General features: G+C 35.3%; 1 protein-coding gene across 1 annotated transcript in view; it reads left to right on the forward strand.

The window, feature by feature from the left end:
- LOC131063001 (uncharacterized) overlaps window positions 1–19,055 on the forward strand; it is a 42,459-nt gene extending 23,404 nt beyond the window's left edge. The window contains exons 2-8 of the mRNA XM_057996750.2: window positions 7,930–8,069; window positions 8,318–8,417; window positions 8,564–8,662; window positions 10,114–10,461; window positions 17,577–17,669; window positions 17,758–17,964; window positions 18,188–19,055. Of these exons, the coding sequence (XP_057852733.1) occupies window positions 7,930–8,069; window positions 8,318–8,417; window positions 8,564–8,662; window positions 10,114–10,461; window positions 17,577–17,669; window positions 17,758–17,964; window positions 18,188–18,463 (1,263 nt within the window). The 3' untranslated portion in view covers window positions 18,464–19,055. The remainder of the gene's footprint in view (window positions 1–7,929; window positions 8,070–8,317; window positions 8,418–8,563; window positions 8,663–10,113; window positions 10,462–17,576; window positions 17,670–17,757; window positions 17,965–18,187) is intronic.
- The last annotated feature ends 7,900 nt before the right edge of the window (window positions 19,056–26,955 follow it).

Below are 26,955 nucleotides of genomic sequence, written 5' to 3' on the forward strand. Positions count from 1 at the left end.
CCCTGACTCACCGAAATGAGTGAAGGAAAATCGTCCCCTTGCATCCAATACACTTGTAGATACACAACATACATTGCATAAATAAAGTAAAGTGTCAGTACATAGCAATGAACCATACAATGCCATAAATCACAAGTACAGAAATACTGCAAATAAATCATGCATCTCATATTCAAATTAAGCATGGAATAATGTCATATAAATCTGAATAATAATTCACGGTAATGTATCCATTGAAAATAACAAGAACAAAATATGAGTCCAAACGAGTAGGGGTACTACAACATGCATTATAGCTAAAATTTCCTTAATCATAAATTGAATAATTTTTTTCATTGTGATTTAACTTTTGGTTTTCAAACGCTATTGGATGTCCCCTTTGCATTAACATTTCTCCAACTCCTTCACTTGATGCATCAGATTCTAGGACAAATGGAAGTGATAAATCCAAAATGGAAAGCATAGGACATGAGCTTACTACTTCTTGAGTTTATTAAAGGTTTGTTTAGTCACTTTGTCCATGCAAATGCTCCCTTCTTGGTTAAATCTGTCAATGAAGCAGCTAATTTGAGAGAATCCTTTGATAAATCTTCTATAACAGCTACAAAGCCCAAAGAATCCTCTTAGTTGAGTTAAATTGATTGGTGTGGGCCATTCTAAAATGGCTTGTACCTTTTGTTGATAGACATTCTAAATTGAGAATCTTCGTTAACCCAAACTCACGTTTGGATTCCTTAGCATAAAAGGACTATTGCTATAATATTCCCAAAACTAAATATTCCCTAAACTTCATGCATATGTTGTAGATATTCCTTCCATGATTTGTTATAGATCAAGATATCATCAAAGAATACTAAATCTTTCTCAATTGATTTTTGAATACATGTTTCAAACGTGATTGGAAAGTGGCAGGAGTGTTAGTTAAGTCAAAGGGCATAACTAAAAATTCAAAATGCCCAAAATGACATCTGAAATCAGTCTTATGCACATCTTCTTTTTGCACTTGTATTTGATGATACCCTGATCTCAAATCATTTTTGGAGAAGTACACAGTGCTCCATATAAGTCGTCAATTCTAGGGATTGGATATCTGTTTTTAATAGCTTTTTTGTTTAAAGCCATGAAATCTATGCGCATTTGCATAGTTCTGTCTTTCTTTTTAACTAGGACAAGTGAAGAAATGAAAGGGCTAGAACTTGGCCTAAAAACATCCATTTCAAGAAGCTCTTTAATCAGTTTTTCAATTCTTCCTTAAATAACAACTACAAAAGAGATGAAGAAATGACTCTCCCACCTTCTCCTAGATAGCTACTTGGCTTGCTTTGCAGCTAAGTTGCTGTTGAGTCTGCCAATGATTGTTCTCTCCCCTTTTTGGTTCTTCTCGATTTCTATTGCAGCACTGAGTCCTCCTTCAAGTGAAGGTAACATTTAAACAACATCTTTGTCGTTTAGCATAGAATGCTCAAAGAGATGTAAGTTATCTAATTAACAACATAATCCATTTTTATTAAGGAGAGAAATTCATTTTGAATGCATTATTAGTATTACGCTCATGCTCATTTATCTTGGAAAGTCTATTACTTAAAGGCTTAACATTTTCTTTTTCTTTTTTTGTAGAGTTTATCCTTGCTCTAAAACAACCATAGCGTTATTAAACTATTTAGTATTATTGCATTTAATGTTCATTTAGTTTAGTTGTTTAGGTAATTTCCTTTTCGTAGTTAGTTTCTTTTTAGAATGTTTCTTTCGTGTTTCTATTCTCATTCATCTTGTATTCTCTATTTAAGGAGCCTTCGTCTCCTTTGTAAATCATCGAATATTAGTCTATTATTATTTCATGGTATCAGAGTGGGTTAACTTTGTTTGACAAATTTTTTTTAATTGTGGCTACATTACCTAGAAATTTCTTCAAAATTTTTTGGATTTTTTTTGGATCGATTTTTTCATGGGATTTGCTATGCAAGTTCGAAAGTTTTTTTTTTTGAATGGTTTGCATAGAAGAAATTTGTGGTTCTTTTTGGAGGAATTGTAGGAAAGATTCTTTTGCAGGAAAATCATGGGTTGTGGTGTTATTTATGCTAAAAATCGTGGGTTTTTTTTTTGTGAAAATTGCATGCCTGTTCTTGAAGAATCATGTTTTCCGTGTAGATTTTGTCACTTAAAATCATGGGTTTTTGAAACAAAATCATAGAATTGAGGGTTGTGTTTTCTGCACGATTTTTGAGGGTTTCTGAATGTTTTAGGCAGCATCATTGGCTGGTTTCTTGTCTCTGCATTCTGGTGGCAGCATTTTTAAAAATCGTGACCTAATCTGCATGTGACAGTCGTTGGTATTTTTTTAAGGGTTCTTCTCTGCGCGTTTTTTAGTGTTTTTTTTGCATGTTTGTGGTTGATCGTGGGTGATTTCTGTGTTTTCCTGCGATGTGGGTAGATTTTTTGTGTTTTCGAAGGTTTGTTTCTGCTCTATAGACTTTTCTTAGTTGTGTGTGAAGATATGTTCTACGACTGGTTGAGATTTTAGATGGATTTCAAAGTTGTTTGCTGCAGCTAGGGTGTCAAAGTATGCAGATTCTTGTTTTGCACATTTTTTTTTTAAAATCGTGATTATGATCTTTGTGTGAGTTTTCTACCCGACCTAGAATTTTCTGGTTTCTCAATTTGTGCCATGTGCTGTTTGGGCGACTAGGAGTTGGAATTTTCTGATCTCGTTATTCCATGCGAAGTCTGCATTATTCTTCTGTTGCGTGAAGGGTTTGTTCAACTGTTTGGCCATGTTTTTTCAACAATTCGTGAGCTCTCTAGAAGGGTTTTGTTTTTGATTGATTTTTGCAATAAAATCAGGGGTTTTAATTTCTAGGCTGCTTGCCTCGAATTTTGTGCCAGTTGTTCGCTGAAGGTTTTTGTCTAGTTTTGGATAGAAAAATCAGACCTATAAGTTTTATGAGAAGTTGACCTCGTTGGAAAGCGGGAGGGATGGTGTTGTTGATTAACATCATGTCGGAAGGCAATCAATGCTACAATGGCAAGAACTACAATACTTGGAAGTAGAGGATGTGCTCGATTTTCAAGTATTGGTGCTTGGACCAGATTGTTTTGGGTAAGACTGCTTGTCCCACTGCGATGGGCAAAGACCAGGACAAGTTTGATGAGTGTAACCGAGAAGCGGTTATGTTGTTGAAGTTATCGGTCATCGATGAGATCTTTTTGGAAGTACCATTAGGCTTGACTGCTAAAGGGATTTGGAGTCACCTAAGGGATCTGCACAAGACGTTAGATAAAGGCAGAGCTTTCTTAAGAAAATGTTGTTCTCAATCATGATAAATGACAAGATGTCCTTGCAGGAGCATCTTATGAAGATCAAGGACATTCGTGATCAATTGGAGGCCATTGGTTGCAAGATGGAAGAAGAGGATATGGTGGTCATTATGCTGAAAAGCTTACTATGATCCTTTGAGTACTTCATCGAAACTCTCAATATTACATCCACTAATGTTGACTTGAAGTTTGATGAGCTGTGCAATAAGCTCTTCAAGCAAACTAGGTGGAGACAACTGTTTGGTAGCAACAGTGACATGACCAGTGTGGAACATGCGTTTACTACTGAGGACACAGGCAAAGGTGAGTCCACTTAGCAAAAAGGATAAAGCAACTCTGAGGAGGGTTTCAAGAAGAATATCACATGTCACTATTGTGGTAAGCTTGGTCATATCCAAAGGTTCTGCTCAAAGCGGTTGGCTGATCCAAGTCCAACGAGGGAGGGTCTTAGCAACAAGCTCATGTCACAGAGCATTCTAATGAGGAGTTAGCCTTCTATGCCTTCATGGCCAAATGACCTGCAGATTTTGTCTAGTCTTCTATAGGGTAGTTAGTATAGTGACCATTAAGGGAGGGTATCAAAGTATTTATTATTATTGTATTTACTGGTCATTTAGTTTAGTCGTTTAGGTAATTTCCTTTTCATAGTTAGTTTCTTTTTAAAATGTTTCTTTCGTGTTTCTATTCTCATTTGTCTTGTATTCTCTATTTAAGGAGGCTTTGTCTCCTTTGTAAATCATCAAATATCAATCTATTATTATTTCAAGCTTCTCATGAACACAAACCTTGTGCTGATGATGAATGTCATGAATTGCCTTATATTTTTCTTGACATCCATTGAGTTATTTATATACTAGGAAGTGGATTTGTCTCACCTTCTCAATGTACCTTTTAGGTGTCTATGTAAAACAAAAATCTACTTGAATTCACCTTTTCCTCTTTCCCTCTTGGCTGCCCCATCACAACATTAAAAGGATTAGGTTGCAAATTCTGAAAACATGTTTCAAAAGTAGAGTGATTTGTGGATTGTCAACAACTCTGTGATGGGAATGTTGAATGCTCGTGAAATTCACATTGTTTTGCAGGAATCTGCATTTGAGTTTTCACAACTAACTTGCACACTACAGAGCTCTCAAACATATTGTGATCAGGTGCAGCAACAGATTGATGGTCTTGGACTATTTCCTAGGATATGTGGCATCATTGTACAAGCATTCACAAAAATTCAGGCCAACTTAGATGATGAGAGGGCACAACCAATGGTTATGACCTTTCATTCTATAATATATTATTTTCCATGACGTTTCCAGGATGAGGATGGTAATTAAAGAAATAGGGAAACTTTAAAAAATATATAAAATTTCAATTATTGATATGTAAGGCATTCATCATATACATTATAGAACCATATTACAAATTAGAGCTGAATTGAGATTTGTCAAGGTCCTTGAAGCATTAAATTTATCAGTTCCTTTTTACAATGTTACAATGGTACTGGAATACCTCAGACAGGATGAATGAATCGTCATACCTCTAAAATTCATATATAATTTTGGGCAATACCCATCGAAGTTGTCTTACCTGTCTCTCCTTGAGTATACAAGAATCAATAAAGTACAAAATGGCTAGTGCACTAGGTATTACAAGCATGAGTACTAAATTAAAAACTGACAAAACCGGAGTACACTGGATTGTGGGTGTTCACTGTTTACCTGATTTGTGCACAACAGGTTTTATGATAGATGATAAATACTGGTAATGTCTCAATAATGCTAAAGAAACTGAGCTTACATCTGCCCGATTGGGTCTGGCAAGTTTGCTCACCAAACTCGGCTGAGCCCGAGTCCGAGTTCTAGAGACTCGGCGAGCATGTCTCGGACTCGGACTCGCTGAGTTTGGCGATTTTGATGATGTTATTGTGTCTTTGTGTATGTAATCAAATGAGCCGAGTTTGATGATGTTATTGTGTCTTTAAGGTGTATTCAATAAAGGGTGCCTGAAACAAGTTTTAAATCATTAAAAATCTCTAAATTTCTCGAGTTCCAGCCGAGTCTGAAGCCGAGTCTGACTCCGAGTCTCGAGTCTGAGTCCGATTCAGCCTTACCGAATCCGAGCCGAGTCCGAGTCCCGTTTCTTTGCTGCCAGCACATACAATGTTTTAGGATCCTTCCTATTGTACCCCTTCAACAAATACATTAATCCTCTATTTACACCTTTGGTATAGCGATTGATTTTTGGATGAAATGTTAAACATTCGCATCAATTTGGTGTTCATATTCTCTTACAGTACAATGTGTCCAAATCTGCCCCAAAACATTGGATCTCTACATAAAACAATGCAGTTAGGAAAAATAGATTGTATCCAAACATCATTGTAAAAAATTCAGCTGCTTCATGGCCTTTGTTGGTATTTCTACATGAAATAGAACAAACATTTTGCAACACCAGTTAACTAGAAAATACTCTACAAAACCATTAGAGCTGCTCTCCTATGGCCTTGCATGAACTGCTAATGGCATATGTAATCCCAACTTCCCATTACCTGGCATAATGGTGCTCATAGTTACCAGAGTTGGACTTGACACAAACTTGGCAAGGTGATTTTGGAGTCAGAGTTGGACTTGACACAAACTCAGATATTTAAAAAAATTACCAGAGTTGGACTTGACACAAACTTGGCAAGGTGATTTTGGAGTCAGAGTTGGACTTGACACAAACTCAGATATTTAAAAAAAATGATATTCAGAGATTTTTTAAAAGAGCTTCATATTTTTCTCTGCTGCTTTTCTAATTCAATATTAAAATCATATATAACTAAATAAGTAATCAATTAAAGGCAAGTGTCATTATTGAGAATAAATTAGCAAACCAAAAGATAAATATTTAAAAAAAAAGTGATTTAAATGGAAAAGATTGGGTTAGGGTTAGGGTTTCTGAAAAAATCATGCAGCCAGCAAAAATATGAAAAAATAGGGGTTACAGTTTTTGGAAAAATGAAAAACATCAGCTGACCTTGAAACAATCACAATTATAGCAATTTAACTTTTAAAAAAGGATTTTTTTGTCAATTTAATCAATCACAATCATGATTTTTTTGAAGTTTAAATTGGCAAGTGCAGTTTTATTTTATTATCTTGTGAAAATTGTAGCTTGTTTGGGGCAAAAAATTGCACCTGAGCCTGATACTTGTTTCTTCATGATTTATCACTATTTTTTTATGACTTTTGCTTCTTTGCATTGAACAAATGACTACAAAAGTGAAATTTAGCTGAAGTAAACAAGGTTTTTCAAATATATAAATATTCTCAAATGTTTTTGGTGTACAAAAACTCATGGGTATCATCACAACATGGAGTCATGAACTATGGTAGAGAGGACCCTGTATCATTCTTAGCTTTATGAGGGGTCTTGCGCTCATGTCTTAACTAGGTCCCTGATGTTTCTGCAGCCACAGTAGCATTACTTGGGATCAGGATTGACTTGGCAAACCAAAAGTACAATTATAATTCAGTTACTTGGGGAAAAATAATTTCTTTTTGGGAAAATACTGAAACATTCACAAATTGAGAAAAAACATTGTTTTTGTTACTTAAAGCCAAATAAAGTTAAAAAACAGTGTTTTCCATCTGGCATGGACAAAAGCAATTTTTATTTTTTTATTTTTAAAATTATAGTTGTAGGGTCTGGGGCAGCCTGTAGATGCCCATTGTAGTTTAAAAATGCAAAAAATAAAGCTTTTGAGGCCATAGAATCCATAGCATATATCATTTTATTATTTTAACAATTTAATCCCTTCTAACTAAGCTCCAAATCCTTCAAAAAATGTAGGTGCCGAGGCCATAGAGAGCAGTAATTAGGCCCTACCTAAATGAGAATGAAATGAATATTTGCTAAAGGATGAGTCCCCTCAAGTGCGCCATGATCAATCTAATGTTTGGTTACTTTGGCAAATCTAAATCTTTTCTAGTAAAACCCAAATCTGGTATTGTTTTTTGGCTTTTTATGGGTCTATTGTCTTGCCAGGTTTGGCTGGTGGGACTCACATGTCTGGTAGGCCTGTCAGAAACATGCTGGAACTTGTGGATGACTCTGCAGGCCTTATTTGGCCTGCCTTGTCTCGGGACTTGGGAAGCTTGTCAGTTACACAAGCAGTCCTGTAACTATGCTAGTGCTACGCCAAACGCAACCCCTCATGAGCCTAGAAATATCTCCTTGCATCTTAGGCTAGTTTACATATCTCGGGAAATTTTTGGATGTCTTGACCACTCTTAAGGTGCCCTGCTACTTTGGAGGTGTGAGCAGGTTTTTTCTTCCTTTTAACACTAAGTTTTGACTTTTTTGGTAAACTGGTGGGCTTCTTTCCTATTATTGTATCTTGTGTCCGCATTTTATTCCAGACTGATGAAGTAGGCTTTGTAATGCACTTGCAATTTCTAGGCATTGCCTTGTTAGCTGGGAACCTTGTAATTAATATCTTTATAGCAAAACCGAAATTTGATTACTATTGCAATTTTTTGTTTGAAGTTTTTAAGAAACACTTATTGGTGTTGGTAATGTTTACAACTTTGTAAATACAGTTTCTTACAAAAGCTAAAATTTTGATGACTGTTGCAGTTGCTTGTGTCTGAGAAAGATTTGATTGTAAGAGAAGAGGCATGTCGAATTGGTTTGTTATTTGGTGGATTTACTGGATCTTTCCATGGTCTTCGTTGCTTGTTGAGAAAAGTAAGGGGAAAAGAGACTCCATTGAATGGGTAAGTTCTTATATTACTCACTATTGTGGTACATATATTGAAGAAATATGAGATCTCCAGGTCACAGTTTTATAGGTCACTGTTATAGAGGATGTTGTGTTTGGCATTATGCCCTTGTTTTGCCTTTGTGTCATTTAAATTTTAAAGGCTAGACTTCCACTTTGGGAACTAAAATGCAAATTTTGATGTCATTTATACAGTTTATTATTGCTTTTGTATCATCACTAATGAAGCATAATGTGGAATAGATTTCTGGCAGGATCTGTGGCAGGATTGTCAGTGTTAGCTTTAGATGATCCTAGCAGGAGGCGTACCTTGGCTTTGTATCTTTTCGCTAGACTTGCACAGGTAGTCAAATATCTTTTAAGTGCTACATACTGATTTTATACACTTAATGATTTCTACTGTTGCCCAGGTTTCTCATCTCAAATTCTGTTGAACTTGTTTTACTATTTTTTTTGTTAAAGAGTTTTTGTTCTGAATATGTTGTATAGTGTGCTTACAACTCTGCCAAGTCCAAAAATAGATTTCATTTTTGGGGAAGCCACTGGAGACATGGAGATTCCTTATTGTTTGCCATATCATCTGCTCAGGTGAGGGAATTTCAGGAGTTTGATTGATTATTATTTATTATCTTTCTTTTAAAAATATAAAATTAAATATCAAACTTGATATATCTTCAGATGAGCACTACCTTGTTTTATACATTTCCATTTAGCATGGTAATTTCTTTGTTAAATAGTGAGGTCCATTCTGAATAAAATGAGGCATGGATCAATTTGAAAATGAGTAAAAAGATTCTTTTTTTGAAATAAATGGAAATGAATCAGCTCATACACATTCTAGTTTTTGGAAAGTTCCTAAACAATAGAGAATCTTCATTCGCGTAGAGTTCTACTTCAACCCCTTAAGATAGTTTTCTTGTAATGTTTTTTTTAAAACTTTATTATTGTTTTCTCAATTTATTTATTCTATGTTCCCCATGGACACATACCTTGGGTTTTTCCAGGTGTACCTGTCTTGAGGATGGCTTGGGGATGCCCCCATAATTTTTGATTTTTAACAACTCTACTAAAATGTCTTCAACACAAACATATGTGAAAAGATTAAATACTTTTTTTTTGTAAATTTTTAATTCATTCAATTACTGCCGGTGGAATTTTTCGAGCTGCCATTGTTAATGAGTTAGATGTTTGGGAAGAGTACATTACTTATTTCTCTACTAGTTTGCTGCCTTGAAGCCTGTGTACCTTTATTTAGATTGGTTGTCTATGGTAAAAGAGTTGATAGAAATAGAATGAGAAAGTCTCAAAGCAACTTGCCGTTGGTGATTTGATTTTTGGAATTAACTCCAATAATTTGAGACATAACTGAAAGACTTGAATTTGCTACTGATAATACAAAGTTGGAAACAACGTTTGCTGTACTTATCTTCATATGTACTATCATCCTTGAGGGATTCTCTCCACTTCCTATCTCCGAGAACCCATGACTTTTATTAGTATGTTTTGTTCTTCAATACAGCAATGCAGCTAGAGCTACAAAAGCTATCTTAGATAATCCAGTGGTAATCCCAATTTAGCAATAACCATTAGCAGCCCAAGCATAGGAGTTGCAGTGGTGAACTGCTGAAGGCATGGAACAGTCTTTAATGAACAGAATGTGCTATCCATGTTAATATCATAATCTACTCACGGTATGCAATGTTCAGAAGTTAGAACAACAGTCACATATAAGGGCCCATTGGCCAATTTCATGAACTTATATTTTCTTCCTATACAAGGAAAAGTTTTTTTCTTGCAAAGAACTGGTGTAGTCTTTTAATATATCTACTTAACAAAAAATATGCACCAAATGATTTGTAGGTTTATTATAGTAAACTTAAAGTTAAATGTGTTGTGCATTTCTTTGTACATGTAGGATTGAATATAGAGAAGTGTTGCAAGTTCATCTTAGATAGCCTTGAGTATCAGATTTTGTGTCAATAATGAACTTGCAATTTTCTGTTGCTGCCCCATTGAATGAAGTATTATTTTCATTGCAGGTTATGTATTCCTTTATTATGCGACCAGAAACACTACCTAAATCATATCGAGACTTCATTGCAAAAACTGGTCCAATTGATTTGCCAGTATACAAAGCTGTCCGAGAGAGTTGCAGAGGTGGTCCTATCGATTTGGTTGCTCTATCTGCTTACTTATCGAGTAGGATGGGTTTCCAGTCTCATAAATTGGATCCACATGCGTCAGTTATTCCATGTTCTATGTTACATCCAGATACAGCTTCGTGTTTAGCGCATGATGCGAATGCAACATATTCAACATTCAGAAAAACATTTCCACTATATTTCTCTTTGACATTTGTACCATTTGTTATTCTTCATCTTCAAAAGGTAATTTCTTGTCTTTATAAAAATATGCAAAGTTTGTTTCTGTTGGATTGAAGAAATAGTCTTAAATTCTGATCTCCTTACACATTGATGATAATGCCCCCTTTCCTTTTATACAATAGACAAGAAAAAGTGAAAAATAAGTAAATGAAACTGTGCAGAGTAAAAATAATGGTTATACAACTTACTAGTAAATTGAATATTAACAGACATTAAGTTTCCACAATCCATTAGATCTAATTCAGCTGTTTCCGGATTCAATTGTGTATAAATTTTTTGCATCAATGTTTCGGATCACACTCCGTGATCCATCATCTTACATCTCTGCATGCTCTCTAACTTTTCTCATCCTGATGATGGATCACGGAGTGTGATCCGAAATGTTGATGCAAAAAATTTATACACAATCGAATCCGGAAACAGCTGAATTAAATTGAATATTATTTTTCAAGATGTTTACATGAGCAGCCAGACGTGATTTATTTTTGCTGCTGCTTTTTTTTAAAGTTTGCATAAATGGACATTCCTAAGTTCAACAATTTTGCAGTTTGTAGTAATAAGAAGGTTTTATGATCTGCTTTTGATTTATGATTTAGTTTGGAATATTAGATATTGATATTACATTGGTTAGATATTGTGAGTTATGTGTAAAGGGAAATGGATCTATTGAACATTAGAAGCTAAGATTGCGAATTTAAAAATTGTATGCATCGAGTTTCAGTTTACAAATAACATGATGCAAAAATAACTCTTCTATAGAGACATTGGCAAGCTATGCAACTGTAGCCTCTAAATCAGCATAGTTAGGACTTAGATCCCAATTGTTGCACCCTCATTGTATTAAGGTATCTTGTGTGACGAGAGGAATGTTAGAGTGTAAATAGACCAAATCCTCAATATTTATTGCACTTAAAAAGTTGTGCTTAACCAAGTGGATGGAGCATGTACTCCAATTTCACTCAAATGAAGAACTCACAACCTGTTGAATTTACATCCAATATATAGTATTTAATTTTATATATTCTAAACATAAATTATAAAATATAATATATTGCATAATAATAGCGAGTGAAAAATAAGAAAAATAAAAAATAAAAAAGGTACATACTTGAGAGAGAGATTTAACTGGAAGAGGCTACAAGTAAATAGAGCCTTGATCATGTATTCACCATCATTCATGAGCATCTTTTCAATATTTGTCTCAAAGAGCAGAAGCATTATGCTTCTTGAAGATATGAAGTGACCAAACTCACTCAATATATCAATTTGGAAATATCCTTTCAAATGCAGTCTTGTAGCCAATAGCAACCTCTTCATCCCTATATGGTGGCGCCCTCCTCGGCAAGGAAAGTATCTCTTTGCTATAATACTTTGGCAAGAAAGAAAATGTTAAGAGATGTAAGGGTGTGGTCATCTTGTTTAAATGGTCAATGAGGATATTTTGCACACTTTTGAATAATGTTTCCATTGGGTCATGTTCCTTGACTTCTATTATATTTCTTATTTTCTCAATCATGGAGTCCATGCCATCATAAATTTCACCCAATCATGGGCAATTTATATCAATACACCTAATCATGTTGATGATGGGCTTAGTGAAACTCAAAAAATATTCCACACGAGCCCACCACTCATCATCGTGTTAACGCTTTTACCTTTTGGGCTCTTCTATGCTTGAATTCCTCCATACACTCCAAAGGTCTCGCACCTTCATAAGTTGTCTTAAGAGGATTGTGTGAGATGCAAATCAAGTTTCAGCAACGTGACATGGTGTAAAAAAATACACGTAACATATCAACTATTAAATTTTTTTTACCTTCAACAACTCCAACTTGTAGAAGGCCTTGAAAATGCCTTGTGACATATGATGATTATTTACAAACATTTGGATTTCCTCAGCATGCATGTAGATTTGTTTGACCCACTCAACTTGTGTGCCAATCTCTTGCAATATCAAATTGAGTTGAGTAGATCATACATGGAGTCCAAAAAATGTGACTATATGTACCCTTCAAGTCTACATATTCAAGGCCCACTATATCAATGGATTCTATGATGATATAGGCAATGAAAGTTCCATCTTTCACTACCCCCCACAATTCATTGCCTTCAAACTCACTCCTTTAGGGGCACTGCTATATTATTGATCAATGGTCTATTTTTGCAATCTTTTCATCAAACCCCGTCTAGCCATCCACATAAAAAAGTAACGTTTTCAAAAAAATAGGAAGTCCTAAAAAAAGCTGTTTAATCAATGCTGGATAAAGAAAACTGACTAAACATGCCAACGACCCCACACCCCAGCTCGCCCTGAATGAGGAGAAAATAAAGTGAAACTCTTGTTGTTTTTGCATTTTTCAAGGTCACCAGGAGACTTTGGAGACTGTTACTGGTACCGGTGTAGCTAATTTTCAAAAATAGAAGACGGGTACTTGGAGACACCAATTTTATTAATATAATTTAATAATTTCCAAAAAATATCATGACATAGAACTTTGACATGACATGTATGCAAAATGTGCAAGCATTAACAATGCATGTGAACTGGTCTCATTGAATGCTATGATTGTAGGGTTTAAAATTTTGAAAACAGATGTAAACAAATGATTGCCATGATTTGCTAACTTGGTGTTGGGCAACTTTTGTAGTCTTCTGGGAGCGTTTCAGTTTCACTCTTCTAGATGGAAAACAATGTTTTTGTTATGTTTTTAGCCCTTTAATTGCATTTTCGTACACATAGGGGACAGCTAGAAACCTGGTGGGAGACGTGGAAGTGAGGTGTTTGGCCCAAAACAAAGTCTTCAGGTGTCCGAAAAGAATACGAGACGTGTCTCCGTCTCTGAGACATGTCTCAGGGGGGTGGAGACGTGTCTCCTGGTTACAGAGGTATTTTTATAATGTTGTTGAAAGCGAAAATTGCAGCTTTTGAACATTTTGTTGTAACTTGTATACTATTTTTTAAAATCACATGCATATTGATAATGGATAATGAAAGCAATTAAGTTTTAACATTTGCTAATCTGTTCGACTCATGTGAAATCCCAATTCAACACAAATGTCATGTGTTAAGGATCTATAATGTATTTGATGAATGTTTTATCAATGTCATCGTACAAATATTTAATACTTTGTTATATATTATAATATTTTCCTTTTTTATATAGCCGTACCCTTTGCCATCCCTTCATGTCCCCAAAAATGGTTGGAAAAAAGGCTGTTCCCAAAACTCATTCCCCCGCCCCAGAAACTTGGGGTAACATAGATTTTCTCTCCTGATAAAATAAAGATAATAGTGCTGATTACAGATTAATGTATGGAGTTATAAACATATCCAGCCATACTGTTTGATACACAATCATATTTGTAAGTCATCAACAAAATAAATGTGAAGGAGCAAAATATTTGTACTGGTTCCATTATGAACTAGATGATACAATAAGGAGTGCAAATCTATGATGCAAACCTATCCAAATCAGGAAAAATTCTGTTGCAGAAGCCAATCAGCTCTCTTTAGAACTCAGGCAAGCTGAATTCTGAAAATTGAGGCAGGCTGGTCACTAATTCAGCATAGAATCAGGAAACACAAATATAGTGAGGCCTCTACAGCAGCTGCTGCTCTCATTGATGTGATCAAACATGTCATTGACTTTCTGTAACAGATTGGCCTTTTCCAAAATTCCAAAATTCAGTCCTTAAAAAAATCAGCTGCCAGTTCCTTAATAAGAAGGGGAGACTCGATGGTTTCAGTTTGGTTAATGGGTCAAATATAATACTATATTGATTTTATTTTTTATTTTTCAGACTTGGACTAGCCTTTGTAAAATAAAAAAGAAAATCTATTCATTGCAAAGATTTGCTGAGTCCCAACACACTGATTGATACCAATATTAGAATTCCATCTTACATGGTGTGGAAAAAAGTGAAAATGGAATTCAATTACCTGGGTTTAAAATGGGAAAAGCCCAGCAGCCTAGGAAGCTAAAAAATGATATAATATTTGTAAAAATAGAGAGAAAACTGATTGGGTTATTTCATGTCAAATATACTGCTTATAGAGATAAAAATAATCATAATGCAACAAAAAATGTCAGTCATAGTAAAAGAAGGTTCTAAGAACTTTTTTATTTTTCAAAGGGTTATCAATATGAAAAAAATTGTGTCACATGGGGACATGTCTCTTAGCTGTTTTGGAGATGGTGGGACAGTCGGGGACATCCCCTAGCTGCCCTCTTCCACCCCCCCGCCCAAGCAGATTCTGCAAACGTCTTGGACATTTAGGGGATGCTTGGCTGTCCCTGAGGTGGCCATGGACATCCCTGAACTGTCCTGGGAATGGCCAGGTGTCCCCTGCAGAAAAGCAATTTTTGGTAATGTTCTAAAAAAATCATATTCATAACATAAAAAAAGACTGCTAAATATATCATGATAGTGTTATAATATGACATCATTATGACTCTGGCAATAAATATATCCCGACAGCAGTATAACAGTAATTAAAATTATCATGACAGCAGTGACAGCAACAACTTTAGTATAACCGCAGTAAATATATCATGATTCAGATTCATAGTTAACGCTGTAAGCCATATAACAATTACACTAATAGAAATATTGGCGTGGATGGCCAGGTGTCCCCTGCAGCGAAGCAAATTTTGATAATGTTCTAAAAAATCACTCATAACATTAATAGAACTGTTAAAACAACATTATAACAGCAGTATAACATGACATCACTAGAACAGTGGCAATAAATATATCATGACAGCAGTATAACAGCAATTAAATCAATCATGACAGCAGTGACAGCAACAACTGTAATATGATATAACTGGAAGAAATATATCATGATTCAAATTCATAGTTAATGATATAAGCTATATAACAGTTAACACTAACAGCAATAATTTGGACTTCTGATTATGTTCAAAAAAATCTCAAACTTCAAAATTCTTGGTATGGTATCAGAATCAGTTATTATTATCAGTTTCAAAAAAGATTAAAGGTGCATTGTCCATGGTCTCGTACAGTGTGGTATTATGTGAGAAGTAGAAACAAACAATTTCTTTTTGGAATGTGATTGGCACGCAGGCTTCTGCAGACATCATCCAACATCAGTTTAACAGTGATATGTTATATTGCTCCTGTTATACTGCTGTTCATTAACTTATAGAAATTTGACTCTCTCTCTCTCTCTCTCTATGTATATATATATATATATATATATAGCCATTCCCCTGCTGTCCCACTGTCCCCGTCCAGGAAACACTCTGGAACATAGGAAAAAACAAAGGGCTGGTCCTAAAATACTAAATTTGTCATCATGGAGCATGGCCTACAACTTCAGGTGTAGCTGTATGTTTTCAAGATAACTCTCCCAAGGATGTAAATTCAAAGAAAGCCTCATTAGGGTCTAAATTAAAAGAAAGCCTCATTTGGGTCTAAATTAAAAGAAAAAGCCTCATTAGTGTTTAAATTTTTAATTCTAAAGTAACTCTTTTCAAGTAAAACTTTAAAAGAGAATTTAAAATGCCTCATTTGGGTCTAAATTAAAAGAAAAAGCCTCATTTGGGTCTAAATTAAAAGAAAAAGCCTCATTAGTGTTTAAATTTTAATTCTAAAGTAACTCTTTTCAAGTAAAACTTTAAAAGAGAATTTAAAATCCTTAACTTTTATAGTAAACTAAAAAACTTCAGTCATCTTGTGCTATGTATTTTTATGCCTCTAAACCACTTTTGAAAAACTTTGGGAATGTCTTTGAAAACATCACAACAAATGTGGCAAAGTCGTGATTGCTTGGGATTAATTCCAAATTTTTAAGTAAAATGCTGCTCTGATTGATACATTCAATTTTCATGAGGGGTTTTAACTTTTAATAATGCAGCTGAGTTGGTGTTAAAACTTGAAGCAATTCTGTTGACTGCTAACAAACAAACGCTTGCTTAATAATACCATCATTATTGGTGCTTGAGGTGGCTTCTTGGTGAGTGAAATAACTAACGATGAAGCTGTTGAATTTGTAATCAGCAGCACTTTCCTTAACATTATTTATTTCATCTTCCGAGATTGAGCTTTCAATGATGAGTTTGAACAGTTTTGTACTGTTTAGCATTGACTGAGGGCATTTCCTTAACACTATTTATTTCATCTTCTGAGATACAAAGAATTCAGTATTGTGCTGTAAGTTCAGGTGTGTACATGATATACAGATGCTAAATTCCATTTGTAAAACATTCAATAAGCTTGTGATATTGAACTTAACCTACTCTGATGAATTCTAAAATTAGAAAAGAGTAATAAATAGCTCTGTCAACGACAAATTTACTTATTTTGGATTATAAATATTGAGCATAAGCATTCTTGCATCAGATATTACTAAAAACATACGAACGTGCTGGTGGTGCTGGAAATAAGCCACACTCGGACCGATGATGGACTGGTCCAAGAGGGGCCAGTAGCTCAGTGGTAGAGCACTCCAGTAGCGTATGGAAGGTCCTAGGTTCGAGTCCTAGCTGGTCCATGTCTCAACATGGTATCAGAGCTGGGTCCAGGCTAGGAGCCCCAAGCACACGAGAGGTGTGGCTTAAGGGGGGGTGTTGGTGTTGGAAATAAGCCACACCCGGACTGACAATGGACTGGTCCAAGAGGGGCCAATGGCTCAGTGGTAGAGCACTCCAACAGCGTATGGAAGGTCCTAGGTTCGAGTCCTAGCTGGTCCATGTCTCAACACATGCATGCATTTCTTATTGATACTCTAATGCTTCGTGACCCTTAACAAATTGTTTTTGTAAAGGAAATGTGCTTTTAACAGGGAATTACCCTTATCTCTTTGGAGACTGGAATTTTGGATAGGTGGACCCTCTTCAAAAGTATACTTGTCACTGATTTTTATGTGGGAAAGTGTGTTGGCTATCCTCTTTTGAGTCAATTTGTCTTTGTTTAAACTTGTTTTCATAATTCTTAACATGCCTTTCATAGGAATCCTTATTCTTCATACCTAATAAGTAATAAACAATCAGATCTCTGATTGGTTTGTTCCATCGGAATTTCATTTTATTTTTGAGGAAAATAATTTGAGATGGTTTTGGTTGCTGACATGTTGAGGTTTTTCTGTGTACAAGTTTATGGAGTCTCCCATGAAAACATGCTGGAATGCTACCAAGGGGGCAGTGCGATCTACATCATTTCTATCAGCATTTGTAGGACTATTCCAGGTATCCCAGGCTTGCATTGTTTTGAATATTTCCTTTTGTTTTTTTGTACTCTAACTAATACTCTTTTGTTTCTTCTCTCAAATACCAGGCAGTTATTTGCTTGCAACGAAAGGTTGTAACAAGAGACCACAAGCTTATTTATTGGTTTGCTGGAGGCATTGCTGCTTTGTCTGTTCTTATAGAGAAGAAGAGCAGACGAAGTGAGCTCGCTCTTTATGTCCTTCCTCGAGCTGCAGATTCATTTTGGTATATTTTAGTGAATCGGCATCTGCTTCCTGATGTCAGGAATGCTGAAGTATGATCTTGCATCTTTGTTAAATTTTGTTTGGTTCATGTTAAGCCATCCTGTCTTTGTCATATATATTTTATATTATAGCAAATCCATCTTCAAATTGGCAATACCTACTCTGATTTTCATGTTGTATGATAATTATTCTTCATGAATTGAATGCAAAAAAGGTAAAGTTAGAACTGAAACACTCAAAAGATACTGATGATTAGTCTTTCTTCTATTTCAGGTAGTGCTTTTTTGTCTATGCATGGGAGGAATAATGTATTATCTGGAATATGAACCGGATACAATGGCTCCCTTTCTCAGGGGTCTTATTAAGCGGTTTCTTGCTAGCAGGATAAGTACTGCTGACCTACCTCCAAAACTTGGAGCACCATATCCCCATGTTGACACCTTAAATTCCAGACATGCTCCGAATTCACAAGAAGAGAATTCTCAAAGCTCAGCCACTTCTCTCAAGAGAGGAGAGCATTTGAATCTGGAAGCCTTTTCAGGACTTTGACTGACATGCATATCATACTTGCATTATTTAATATTTTGAGGGCAGTGCAGAAAAGATTTTTCTAACTTTTCCCTTGTCATCCTCAATTTTTTTTTACCAAAATTCATGCTCAATGTTTGAGCAACTTTTTTGTTTGTTTTGTTAGTCATTCTTAGTGGAATATTTTTCAAAGACGTGGGATTTGTAAATTTTGTAAAAGCCAAGTTCACTTAAATTCATTAGATATGTTGATTGATAACATTTGTTGAGGATTTGAAGTTGGAAGAGTTCGGAATATTTAAGGTTCTAAATAAGTGCTTTAGGCAATGATGCCAATCCAAGCTTGGAGATCATATATGTGTTACTGGTGAAAATAATGAGGTTTTGTTTCCTCCCAGTTGTTCAGCATCTGCAAATTTATGGCATATCCTATTCAGACATTCTGAAGAGAATTTATGATTCTATGGAATGTAAAAACAAGATAGTTGAGTAACTTGGCCAAATTTTTGTGCCAACTCCTGGTTTTTTATAGGTGAAAACGTGGATATTTGAACAATTTGGTGGACAGTATTTTGTATTGAGAAATAGCAACTATTTGAATGGGCTTGTTGTATCATGTTATCTTTAGAGTTTGATCTGCATAGATAAGGTACACACACCTGTTTAGATTATTGGCACACAATTAATAGACTAGCAATAGCCTTTTGAGGGTGCAATAAATAATCTCTAGATTCAGATAAATTCTGTGTCAAAGAAAGAGGGTGCAATAAATAATATTCTCATGAGTTTTGACATAAGAAACAAAACATTGACAAATTTCTTTTAACTTCACAAGGGATCTGATTGATAGTCTCCACTAGAGTACACGCAACAAAGAATTTGTAGAGTATGTAATTCCAACAAAATTAATTTCTCAAACTATGCTCATGACATCTATAATTGTTTCTCTTGATGTAAGAAAGAAGGATGTTGCTACCCTCAAGAACGCCAAATTTATACATGCCACTCTAAAATGTTGTATAGCATAGAAATTTCTAATTTATTCCCTTATTAAATGATGCGAGGATAGACATTCTGAAACTATTTAGCAACCTGTTAGTATCAGGAGCATAATTGACTCGGGCATGAATAATTGACCCATGCAGGGCCATGCAGGGTTTTCATTCATAGTCTGAATCATATTCCTTTGGTATCAGTGAGTGTTAAGGGCTATAATGTCATGTCTAGATCACTTCGAGCACATGCCATTTCAATAAGCAATGTGATAACTTAATGGTAACTTGTCATATTTTTACCACCGGATGTGACCGGATGGATTGCCAAATGTATTGCTTTTGGGCAACGAGGATGATAAACAGCTTAGTTTGAGATAACCAAACATTATGAAAATGATTGTTTGATATATAAACTGTGGTAGTAACCCTAGCCTGTTGTTGGTAGGTGATTAGAGACAATGGTGCTTGGTTCTTTTATCCTCCATGTTGTGAATGAGCTCTGGTGGGATGACGCTTATGTGATTGGTACTTTATGCTGGATCTGGCCTGAATCTCCCATCCACCATAAATCTGGTTCATGACGGTCGTTGCAGGTATTCAAGATGCTCAGAAGTTTGTTGTAGGTTGATGATGGCTGCTATCTTCCTTTCAAGTTTTCAACCCTGCAGATCAGACTCTAGAGTGTATGATTGTTCCTTTATGACTGCTATAGATGCCTAGGTTTAATGGATGGTGATTTTCTATTCTCTAGCACACTAGTGGTCTAAATAATATGATGCCCTAGGAAGGTTTGAGTTACTATCAACACAACTCTTAACAAGATAAAATTTGCTCACAAATACTCTAGTCCTACACAGGTTAGAATGAATGGATTAGGAAAGTTGAAGGGTGGATAGATGATACTTGAAAAATAGGCTAGGGTTTTTGTCCCAACCTCTATACACCGCCGGAGGTTTCATCTTAAGGGATTTAGTTTGTAATCAAGCTGTAATTCACCCTAAAAATAATTGCATACCTCCAATAGGCACTTTGAATATGCATTTTTACTGGGAGGAATAGGTCACAAGGCCCCAATTTAGATGTTAAAACTTGAAATTTAGTTTCTTTTATTTATTTTTCTATTTATTATTATCATTTTAAAATATTTATTAATATAATATTATATTTATCGTGGTGTTTAAAAACACCTTTTTATTAAATTGGGCATTGGAGGCCAACCTAGCTAGGAAGGGACATGATAGTACCCCCTTTACCAAATTGCTTGCCCTCAAGCAATTTCATATAAGTGTTAAAAAATCTCCATTAATCTCCATGTAGCATCATCAAGTGAACGATACTTTCATTTCATTGAACATTTTGGAATAATCTTGTTTCTTAGCTTCTTCTCTTATGGCTTTGGACTCCATAATCAATCTTCCTTCATTGTCAAGTGGTGGCAACTCTAGGGCCTTCATCAAACAAGACATGAAAAACATTATGAATCATATTGTTTTAAAAAAGTTCTAGCTCATTGTGTAGGGGAAAAAGCCAGACTAAGTATGGAAGCCTTAATCCCACTCTCATACACACTCACGGAATAGGAAAGAGCCTAGGGAGGTGACACACTTCAGGCTACTTCTTGTGTGGAAGAGAGAGCCGAGGATCACCTCTTAGGTTTTTTATTCCCTTGCTGTAAATGATAGAAATGAATGATTAAAAAATGCAACCTAACCTAGGATGCAAGTAAGCAAGCAAACCCTAATCTGGAAATGCAGATCAAAGGACAACTGATATAGTGCTGAAAAGTACAGATTAGGAGGCAAAATCAGAGGTGCACCTATGTCTGAAATTTGAGCAGAAATGTCCGGGACCTGGGTGCCACGCCACTGTCTTGATTCTGCAAGTCTGGAGTTGCAACTAACAAAATAGGTTTTGTAGCCTGCAAGACATTGTTCTGCCAAATCTTGCTGATAGAGGGCAGGACCAGGGTGCTACGCCCCTGTCCTTAGGGTTTCTGATGAGATCTGCACCCAAAAACTATCTCTGTGTGCTCTTCCAGTCCTGAAACTTCCAGCGATGCTCGGATCCGAACCTGTACCTGAAGCTGCAAAATAGGGTTTTGGGTGGCTATACAAGGTTTTGCCTTAGTCAAACCTATGTGTTGGTGATTTCCACCTCCACAAATAGCCGATAATGTACTGAAAATGTGTGTGCAAGAACCTTGTGTGTGTGCAAGATCCTAAAATGAAAGCAAATAAACTAGAGCAACCCTAAAGAGTAAACCCTAATTGCTTATAATTGACAAAGTAAATGCTCTAAATCCATTATGCAAAGTGATCTAAAGCATGAATATGAATTAAAATGAAGCTTATGCAAAGACATGAAAACAACATGAAACCATACCCAACCCCAAGGGAGAGATACAAGCCAATCATCAGTCGGTGATCTCCTATTGTTCTTCTATGTCTCCAAAAGCTCCTAATTGATGAAATGATGATTGATGAATGTTTGATGGATGAATGTTGAATGTTGTTGAAGACTTCAAAGATCTACTCTTTCATTGCAAAGAAGGCTCTTTATGTTCCAAAAACCTGCTCTTAGATTCTTAGAAGAAGACCCCTTTAAATGAAGAAAGAGAGCTCTTAAGTATGAAACCCTAGATCTTAATTTCATGTTTAGGCCAACCTAGGATTTGAATTTCCCACCAATATTTTGGGGTTAAGTATTATTATATCATAGGATTATGCTCCCGAAATTTTGGGAAAAAAGTCGAGGACCATGTGCATTCCCACCACGGTCCGACCAAATTTTCACAAAATTTTCGGGGCCGTTAGATATGATGATATTAGAGCGCATCCCAAAGTTATAGCTAGTTTTGAGATGTTTTGATATGCGAAATCGGGCCTAAAAGGTCGAAATAAGACATAATTAGGGTTTATGATTAAATGATTTATTGAAGGAATAAAATGGAAAGGGGCACGCTTAGGGTAAAGGGCCCAACTTTATAACATGTAAAGTGATAAAACATGACTTTAGATTTAATTAAATTAATTAATTAAATGCTTAAAGGGAAATTAGAAATACAAGATGCAAGACACACTAAGGCAGGTGCTAACCTAAGTGTGAGATTGTACCACCCTAGCAAGGGTGTACAATTTACGACACTACACTCATATGCAACTTCACCTATTCTCCTTGTGATCTTATAAGGTCCATAAAATTGTGACTTAAGCTTCTCTGCACCACTTCCCTTGAGGAAAGATTGTTTATATCATTAACATAAATGAAATCAAAACTTCTCACTTGATCCAAAATTAATTGGAAAGTCAAACAATGAGGGAGGAAATTGTACTTCATGTGCTCCTTGAAAACAAATATCCGAGAGTAGCTTGATGCCAAATCAATTATTAGACAAGCTTAGTGTATTCACGACAAATTGCATGCTGAAATCTCGTCTCTAATGATATTGGGAGCACTTTTTCGAACACCCTCCTTTGTTGATTTCGAAGTAGTGGAATAATAGAATAAGGTCTATAATGCTCACTAGAGGATAACTTAGCTTGCATACTCTTCACCACCAAACAACTTGCTGCCCAATTAGCTTCTCCTAAAACACTATTCTCTTCAACAAATAGATGTGAAAATTTAGAAATGTAAAGTGCAAAACATGAGTTGATTGCCTCCATAGGCTTTTCAAATGCCTCGAGTGTTGCATTCTCTTGCATGTCAAGAGTATTGATGATATGACAAGTATGGAAAGATTTGTCACCTTAGAGTCATAAATATATTCCTTTGTAGTTAGAGCTTTCTTTTTTCTCAATACACTTGCTCATCTTCCTTAGATTTTTGAATTTGCAATAACTCATCAATGGAGTGCAACCATCCTAGCACCTTGAGATGTATGAAGATTTTAACATTTTCAATTACCAAACTTATTGCTATCCAACTAAATACTCTAGAGAGGATCTTGCATCAATCTTTCCCTCATTGCTTTATCTTCAATAATGAAATGCTTCTCCATAAAATGTAGACACTGAGCTTCAATATCCTTGTTAGTTCTCATAATGTAGAACTCAAGACATAACTTATTCTTCCTCAAGGTTATATTCAACTTTCTATTTATCTAGGTGCATGAGATGGATAGTCTATCTACAACGATATTATTAAACCTTCATATGTAAGGAAATGAGATCCTAGGCCTATCAATGCAACTAAGATCTCAAATTACCCTTGCATGACATTGGAACATGAATTGGTTTACCTACAGTCCTAATAGGAGTGCTGAACACTGTGATTCTATTCCTTTGTTGCAAAATAATTGAGATTGTGAAGTGTGTATGAGATATGGGGTTAATGGTAGCAAAATTGTTAATTTCAACAATAAATAACACATATAAAAGGAATAACAAACACAATAAGCTAGATCTAGAAAAAAGATACAGAGAGGAACCTGGATCTAAAATCTAGAGCAGAAAGTGTTAATGGGTGTTGGGAACCCTAGTTTGAAGATGTTTGAAACCAAAGAAGGTGAATGGGAATGTAGTCAGAGGCAGTAAAATACCATCTTCTAGAAATTTAACCTAAAACAATAGGACATGAGCACCCAGTCAATTAGTCCAAACTTTTTCGCTTGTTCCGAATATGTTGCAACCTGTAATTGTCTGCCCTGTGCTTCTATAGCACTTTCGTTGTTGGATATGAACCCTCACACAAAAAAAAGCAAGGAAAAAGGTTGTGCTATATAAGGGTTTGCTTAAGTCAAACTTTGTGTTGGTGTTCTCACCTCCACAACAACTATGATGATGAAAATAGTTCATGTCCTTACAAAGACAAAGGCTAAATAAGTGATGGAATGCTGAAATGAAATAATATTACCTGAAGTATGAAACCCTTGGCATTGAATTTCACACAAGGTTTGATATGATGGAGTGAAGTCTTGTAATATTTTAGTACATTCTTTCGTCATGGAGGAACATAATGTAGTCAATCATGATTTCTATAACATACTTATATGCTTGAATTGCTTATTATGATGATATAATTCTCACTTGAACTTGCTAGACTTTCAAATGGGAAAGGGAGTTGTATTTATATGCAGCTTACACCTTTTTGGAATTAAATTTTTGGTGAAGGTTGATAGAGCAAGGCACATTCCTATTATTTGCAAAGCTGAGTTTCATTCTTCAAAAGTTGAGCTCAAATTGCTTGGACATGACGTCTAGTGCCTAGTCTTGGAAAAATGAGCCATGAAAAAGGTTGCGAATAGGAGAATGAACCAAGTTTATGGAAACGGTCCCAAAATTGAGCACAATCAGGCATAAATTAGGCACATCTGCCAAAGTAGGTATGAACCTTGTGTGAAATTGTTAAGGTATACAATTTAGGACACTATATTTAGCCTCCACTTTAGTGGGAGTATAGAATTATGCTCATACTCCTAGTAGATTATGGAGAAGCCAAAGATTCTTTCATCAACACATTCAAGAGACAAGATGATTCTAAGCTTAAGAAAGCAATAACCCCAAAGTATTAGGATCTTATCAATCTAGAATATCAAGATAAAAGGCAAGAATTAAGTGAGCAATATGATTAACATTGGAAACATACATGGAGCATACATAACATAAAGTATGACATAGACAGAACTAGAAAGATCCATAGATTCTAACTAGGAGCCATATACACAAAGACAAACCATGACCTCTAGGACTAGTAAGTTCCTTAGATTTACTAGGAGTCATATAGAAACACATAAAGCATGGCCTACAGGACTAACAAGATCTTTGGATACTTACTAGGAGCCATGCCACAAGGTTGGCAAGTTGTGTTATGTTAGGTGTCTCATGAACAAGTGAAGGCCTCATGAGCTAGTAAAAATCCTTAGATATAATAGGTGAGATTGATGCCAACAGTACCAAAGATTATTGGCCAAGAAAAAACTCTTTGTTTGCTAGGTAATATTGATAGAATGATGCAAAAGGGTGTTGTGATAACACAAACAAGTTCACAGTGTATGGTAAAAGTGAACATCCAATCTCGTGGTGTGTGCACAAAATGAAATACATAGAGGAATGTATGCCCCTAATTTAAAGTAATTATTTAAGTGAACCGAGAGCAATTGCCTTTAAGGTAGTATACATTCAAAGACATACATGTTACAACAACAAAATGCTACAAACATAGAAAAATTGAGGCGATATCACATATAAACAAGAGTACATAAGGGATCTAAATATCTGGGGTCAATATGCGTATAAGATAAAGAACGTATATCAATATGATTGTTTTGGATTGGCTTCATCCCTCAAATGTAGAGGAACTGTGAGTACAAAGGATGAAGAGCACATAAGAAGGAACAAAGGACTTTTGGGTCAACATAGATATGTTTTGATATGCAATGAAAAAAGAAGGATAACAAATTTCAACATATGAGGAGACAGGTTATCTTATCACATTCAAACCAAGATGCCAGGGTATGATTGTGTTTCATCATTTACATATATCATTGAATTGAAAATAAATGGATTACACAACTACACACGATAAATTGATAGCAATAATATGAATCAAATATGAATAAAAAATATACAAGTTCGAAGTCCTTAGGTACAACTTGCGTGAACATAAAAGTTCTCAAAACATTTCTCTCAAGATTTCTCCAGAGTTTTCCCTCTATAAGAGTGCCCCCCTTTTACAATAGAAATAGCTTTGTATTTATAGGCTTCTTTGATAACTACCTTGTAACCACTTTGTGTAACAACTTAGGATAACCACCTAGTATAATCACTTAGGGTAACTACTTAAGTTATTACTTCTAATAACTACCTTTTAGGAGACAAGTTAGGATTTACCTAATTTTTACAGAAATAAAGCCCATAATCTAACTTTTTGGTTACAATAAGTGACATAAGTCACTTTTACAAAAGGGATAATTTGAAGCACATAACGTCATAAAGAAAATAAGACATTGGATTTGTCAAAGTAGCAAAGTATCTTCCTGCATTCATGAACAATTTGGTCTTTAAGGGACTCTATGTGAGCCACATCTTTCTTGAAATTTTGTACGAGTATTCCAAATGACACCAATATTTCTCCATGTTGTCATGATCGTCAGGGCTCCATGGCATTCTAAAAAATGGTGCATTGAGGCCTCTTCTCAATGATGCAATTGATTGTGTCCATGCATTTATATAACTAGACATCTTCCCATTACAATCAGTAGATAACAATAAAATATTTATGATGAAAGCTCCATTTGAAGTCTCTTTAATACATTATAAAGATGAACAAGTGCATGAACCTCCAAAATATTGGCCCAATGCTCATGGGCAGCATCACAAGTTGCAAATATAGACTCCTTACTATTGTTCTGCTCATATTCATATTGTTCAATTCCATGCATAATGCAACATTACCACCTACAAACCACGATCACAGCATTCTTTATGGCATTTAGTAAAACATTACATTGTGCAAGGTTTGACTTTTGTAATTTGAATGCAAATTCTTCTAGCATTGTATTCATGGACTGTTTAAATC

Source organism: Cryptomeria japonica, chromosome 2 (assembly GCF_030272615.1).
Source record: "Cryptomeria japonica chromosome 2, Sugi_1.0, whole genome shotgun sequence".
NCBI lineage: Eukaryota > Viridiplantae > Streptophyta > Pinopsida > Cupressales > Cupressaceae > Cryptomeria > Cryptomeria japonica.